A 6,000-nucleotide genomic window follows, 5' to 3' on the forward strand; every position below is an offset into this window, starting at 1 on the left:
TTCAGTCAAGTCATAAATCCATAAATTCATAAATCCATGCAGACTAATGATTTCACCACTTTCCAAATGTGCTGCTATCCCATCTTTAATAACTGACCCTAGCAGTTACCGCACTACCGATGTTAGACTAACTGGTCTGTAATTCCCCTTTTCTCTCTCCCTCCTTTTTTAAATAGTGGGGTTACATTAGCTACCCTCCAATCCTCAGGAACTTCTCCAGAATTTAAAGAGTTTTGAATAATTATCACTAATGCATCCACTATTTCTGGGGCTACTTCCTTAAGTACTCTGGGATGCAGCCTATCTGGCCCTGGGGATTCATCGGCCTTTAATCCATTCAATTTACCTAACACCACTTCCCGGCTAACCTGGATTTCACTCAGCTCCTCCATCTCATTTGACCCCCGGTCCCCTGCTATTTCCGGCAGATTATTTATGTCTTCCTTAGTGAAGACAGAACCAAAGTAGTTATTCAATTGGTCTGCCATGTCTTTGTTCCCCATGATCAATTCACCTGCTTCTAACTGCAAGGGACCTACATTTGTCTTAACTAATCTTTTTCTCTTCACATATCTATAAAAACATTTGCAGTCAGTTTTTATGTTCCCTGCCAGTTTTCTTTCATAATCTATTTTCCCTTTCCTAATTAAGCCCTTTGTCCTCCTCTGCTGGACTCTGAATTTCTCCACTAATTTATCACTAATGCATCCACTATTTCTGGGGCTACTTCCTTAAGTACTCTGGGATGCAGCCTATCTGGCCCTGGGGGTTTATCGGCCTTTAATCCATTCAGAGTTCCAGGGTCTGGCAGATATTAACAACCACGGAGCCACCAAAACTGAGTTCAGTTGTAGAACTGAGAACGGTGTCAGGTGCGGGGTGGAAACTGGAGCAGGAACTTCCTGTGTGGTGTTGCTGACAAATCCACTCACTGCAGATAAAACTGGAGTAACCCTTTGTCCTGGTGCTGATCTCTTGCCTTCTGCTTTGGCAATGAGAGTGAGGTAGCCAGAAGCCTGCAGCTCGGGGCATGGATTGTGAACTCCATGGACAGCCCTGGTGTAATGGCCACTGGCAATGGTGTGGACAGGATTGTAAACACTCCATGTCACCTTGTCTTTCAGGTGAGGGATGAGTATGACAACTTCTTCCAACGTTTCAAGAAAGACTCAAAGTACTCTGAGTTTTCAACTTCTTCTACTCGGGTATGGTTACGATTGGTCTAGTGCCGTGTCTGTCATGGGGGAGTGATTGTACTCATGTACAGTGTGATGTGACTGGATAGCACAGAAACTATGTTTCTCACTACATCTCTGTGCACGTGACTATAATAACCATATAACCATATAACAATTACAGCACAGAAACAGGCCATCTCGGCCCTTCAAGTCCGTGCCGAACACTTATTTTCCCCTAGTTCCATCCACCTGCACTCAGACCATAACCCTCCATTCCTTTTCATACCAGGTACCTATCCAGTTTATTTTTAAATTATAAAATCGAACCTGCCTCCACCACTTCCACTGGAAGCTCATTCCACACAGCTACCACTCTCTGAGTAAAGAAGTTCCCCCTAATGTTACCCCTAAACTTCTATCCCTTAATTCTGAAGTCATGTCCTCTTGTTTGAAACTTCCCTACTCTCAATGGGAAATCTTATCCACATCAACTCTGTCTATTCCTCTCATCATTTTAAAGACCTCTATCAAGTCCCCCCTTTACCTTCTGCGCTTCAAAGAATAAAGACCTAACTTGTTCAATCTTTCTCTGTAACTTAGTTGCTGAAACCCAGGCAACATTCTAGTAAATCTCCTCTGTACTCTCTGTTTTGTTGACACCCTTCCTATAATTAGGCGACCAAAATAGTAAGATTAAACGAGAACTTACGAGTTTGAAGTTTGATCTTTATTTTATGAGGAGTTACGATGAGGGACTACGTGAGGAAGAACCCCACTCGTGCGCATGCGCGTCAATCTTCAAAGCAGCGGGGTGAAATCACAGAATAACAGTGACTGAAGTATCATAGCAAGATGAGAGAAGACTAGATCTACCAGATAACCTTCATGAGGGTTGGGAGCAGAGGGCACCTAGTCCCTCATCGTAACTCCTCATAAAATATAGATCAAACTTCAAACTGATAAGTTCTCGTTTAATCTTACTATTTTACTTCGGAGTCACCTGAGTTTTGACCCTCTCCATAATTATATTGAAACTAATGGTATTGTGATCACTGGGCCCTAAGCGCTCCCCAACGCATACCTCCGCTACCTGACCTATCTCATTTCCTAACAGGAGGTCCAGTACTGCCCCTTCTCTAGTAGGTCCCTCTATGTATTGCTGCAAAAAACTATCCTGCACACATTTTACAAACTCCAAACCATCCAACACTTTTACAGAATGTATTCCCAGTCTATGTGTGGAAAATTGAAATTTTCCTCAATCACTACCTTGTGCTTACTACTAATATCTGCTTTCTCCTTAGATATTTGCTCTTCCAATTCTCACTCCCCATTAGGCGGTCTATAATACACCCCTATAAGTGTTGCTACACCTTTCCCATTTCTCAGTTCTACACAAATAGCCTCCCTAGACGAGCCCTCTAATCTATCCTGCCAAAGCACTGCTGTAACATCTTCCCTGACAAGCAATGCAACACCTCCACCCCTTGCCCCTCCAATTCTATCACATCTGAAGCAACAAAATCCTGGAATATATAATTTCCAATCACAGCCATCCTGCAACCATATTTCACTGATCCCCACAACATCATACTTCCAGGTGTCAATCCAGGCTCTAAGCTCATCCACCTTTCTTACAATCCTCCTTGCATTAAAATATACACATTTAAGAAACCCCCCCCCCCCACCTCTTATTCTCTGTTTATTATCTTTTTCTTCTTTATCCTCTACATTTTGGGCCCGAGTGCTTCCCTTATCTGCCTCCTGCCTCACACATTGCCTACTAGCTTTCTCTATTTGAGTCCCTGCCCCCAACCGTTCTAGTTGGTTGAACTAGTACCAGGACATGTACCCATTAAGTGACCTGTTTTCACTTGTATCTTACTTAAATGGGATGTTTTTAGCAGTATCCACTTCGATGGAACCTGAATCTTCCAGAATCAATCTTATTTTTATTTTGTTTGTAAATTTTATTTTATCAGAAGTACAATAATGTGGTACCATAGATATCTAATTGGCATGTTACATTTTATATACAACTTCTTACTTTTTTTTTAGTAGTAAAAGAAAGAAAAGAAAGAGAATAGTAGAGAAATAGAGAAGTGCGTGATACCAAAAAGTGAGAAGAAGGAATGGAGAAAAGAGAGAAAATAGAGAGAAAAAGAAGAAATAGAAAACAGGAGATTGAAGGAGAAATAGCTATTTATTATTCTTGACCACCCTTCACCCGATCCTGAAACAGTTAATTTCTACGGTTATGTTGCACCATATGCTTGTAAGAAGTCGATAAATGGAGACCAAATCATTGAGTCGCTCCCCTCAACCATTCTAGTTGGACTAGTACCAGGACTTGTACCCATTAAGTGGCCTGTTTTCACCTGTATTTCCTACTTAAATGGGCTGTTTTTAGCTGTATCCACTTCGATAGAACCTGAATCTTCCAGAATCAATCTTGATTGACAGAATTGAAAGATGCAGCAGATAACAGGGCCTTCGGCCCACCGATTTCACACTGACCATCAACCACGCGTTCATACTATATTCTATGTTATCCCATTTGCGCATCCTATATCCTAAGGGCAAATTGACAGCGGCCAATTAACCAACAAGTCTTTGGGTAGGGGAGAAAAGTGGAGTAACCGGAGGCAACACATGCAGTCACAGGAAGAACATCCAAATTGCACACCGACAGCACCCAAGGTCAGGATCGAACCCGGGTCTCTGGCACTGAGGCAGCGGCTCTACCCGCTGCACTGCTGTGCCTCTTTGGTCATTGTTTTTTCTTTTACCAGGGATCTGCAGCATGTCCTCTGACACCCACAATGTCACATTGTCCTGTGGCTGTTGGAGTAATGGGCTCACTCCATCCGCACACCACCTTACAATTATACATAAGTCAGCACTCACCCAATTCTCAATGAACCTGACCAATGCTCCACCCATTGGCCCGGCCATGGCCCACACGGCCTAGATCAGGTTACATTTTCGTGCTACACAACATCACCAGCCATTCCCCATACATTAGCCCATACACTGCCTCCCACACACACACACATACGGATATATATCCACCCACTCAGTCACACATGCTGTCACACACACCCCCCCCACTCGCACACCCCCCCCCCCCCCCCCCCCCCCCCCGCAAACTGTAAACATGTCCCCAAATATTCATCCTCCAACTCGGCCACTCACTGCACCCACACATCAAGACACTCGCTCTCCTCACCCTTTGCCCCCATCTATCCCCTCAGACAGCCCCAGGTGCAGTGATGGTCTGTGTTGGCTCTCGTGGTGTTGCCTGCTGTGCCATGGTGTGGGTTGGCAGGGTTGATGTGCTGGTGTCCTGCTCATGAGAACATTAGTTCTCTGCTGCCTCAGCCAAAGCCAGCAGTTGCTCTGGCTCCGACAAGCTGCCACGTGGTTAGTTTCTGATCTCGATGTCTGCTTCCTTACAGGGCCCGAGAAGCGTTCATGAGACAGTAATGTGATTGAAAGCACGAGAGCCCTGCAGAGCTGGCTACAGCTGCTTCTAAAGCAAGAGACACAAAGCACAAGAGCAACAGCGCACATACTCTCTGCTTGGGACTATAACTCGCCTCTCCACTGTGACTGCCCCATTGCTGTTGCCACCCTCTCCCCATTCTTACCTCCATCGCTCTGTTTTAATCTGCTACAAACTTCAGTAGAAAGAGGCGAGAAGTTGCAGCTGCTTCAGCTCTCTGCTTCTATTGAGCATGTACATAGCAGGAGTTCATAGCTTCTACATTGTTGAACAGACTGTCCAATAATAAGCACGGTAGCATCTAGCCTAGATTCTGGAGAACGGAAGAGTTGCCTTTCACTTCAAGCACCTCCCTGGGCAGATGGGATGATGTCCGTCTGGCTTTAAGGTTGCTTGATTTGGTGATCCTCTAATTGTTGGCTATTGGACAGTGGTTGGCAGGGTGACAAACCAGGATTCAGCCATCAGAAGGTGAGCACGGGCAGCACAGGTCAATGGGTGCTTGTGAGTTTGGAAGGAGTTTGCTTGGGATCCAACATGGGCAGGGTGGATGTCTAGCAGGTTTAGAGTTTAGTTAGTGTTGAGTTTGTAAGCTGACAGAGGGTGTGTCCCAGACTGGCTTTTGCCTGCTGTTTGATTGGTGACACAATATGATGACAAGAGTGCATGTGAGCTACAAAGCCATTCCCCATCGCCACCCATCATTATTTGGAGCTTTTCAAGAGTTAACAAAAAGTAGGTTTTAAATGCCACTGGCAACCACATCTCCTGATTGGTTCGGGACATGTGAGGCACAGATGAGCTTCTCTCTAGGCAGTGTCGAGGGTGAAAGGCCGAAGGGTAATAAAGCTTGAACAGGACCCACCAGTCACCAGGTGAGATGCCAGAGTCTGGCCCAGGCCGCTGCTCAGCCCTGAGTCAGGCCCAGTGCAAGTTCCTCAGCAGAGAATCAGCACGAGGCAGCCTTCACACGGGACCCCATCTCCTCCCGGTTCCCTCCAGCCCCTCGGCACCAGCTAGTAGCCGTCACCATTGAGTGATACCCACTACCATCTCACCACCACATTATCTGGGTGGAATGGTTCATGGATGGACCTCCCATTGTCACCCTCTCAAAGACAGTGTGGGACGGAACACTCAACCCTGCCTTTGCCTGAAGCTGATGAATGAAAATGCAGCCAGTGCTGATCATGGCTGTGGATCCCAGTGCCCCGGGTTTGCCCTGTAACTGCCGCAGGTGAGACAAAGGAGGTTTCACCGGCTCATACGGAGGAAGCAGGAAGGGCAAACTGGTTACACCTTGTTATTGTGTATTGA

At 45.7% G+C, this 6,000-nt stretch overlaps 1 protein-coding gene across 1 annotated transcript in view; it reads left to right on the top strand.

The window, feature by feature from the left end:
• The window catches only part of LOC116991895 (CD97 antigen-like), a 51,899-nt gene extending 47,230 nt beyond the window's left edge, over window positions 1–4,669 (top strand). The window contains exons 7-8 of the mRNA XM_033050871.1: window positions 1,125–1,205; window positions 4,637–4,669. Of these exons, the coding sequence (XP_032906762.1) occupies window positions 1,125–1,205; window positions 4,637–4,669 (114 nt within the window). The remainder of the gene's footprint in view (window positions 1–1,124; window positions 1,206–4,636) is intronic.
• The last annotated feature ends 1,331 nt before the right edge of the window (window positions 4,670–6,000 follow it).

The sequence above is a fragment of the Amblyraja radiata genome, chromosome 35 (genome assembly GCF_010909765.2).
Source record: "Amblyraja radiata isolate CabotCenter1 chromosome 35, sAmbRad1.1.pri, whole genome shotgun sequence".
Lineage (NCBI taxonomy): Eukaryota > Metazoa > Chordata > Chondrichthyes > Rajiformes > Rajidae > Amblyraja > Amblyraja radiata.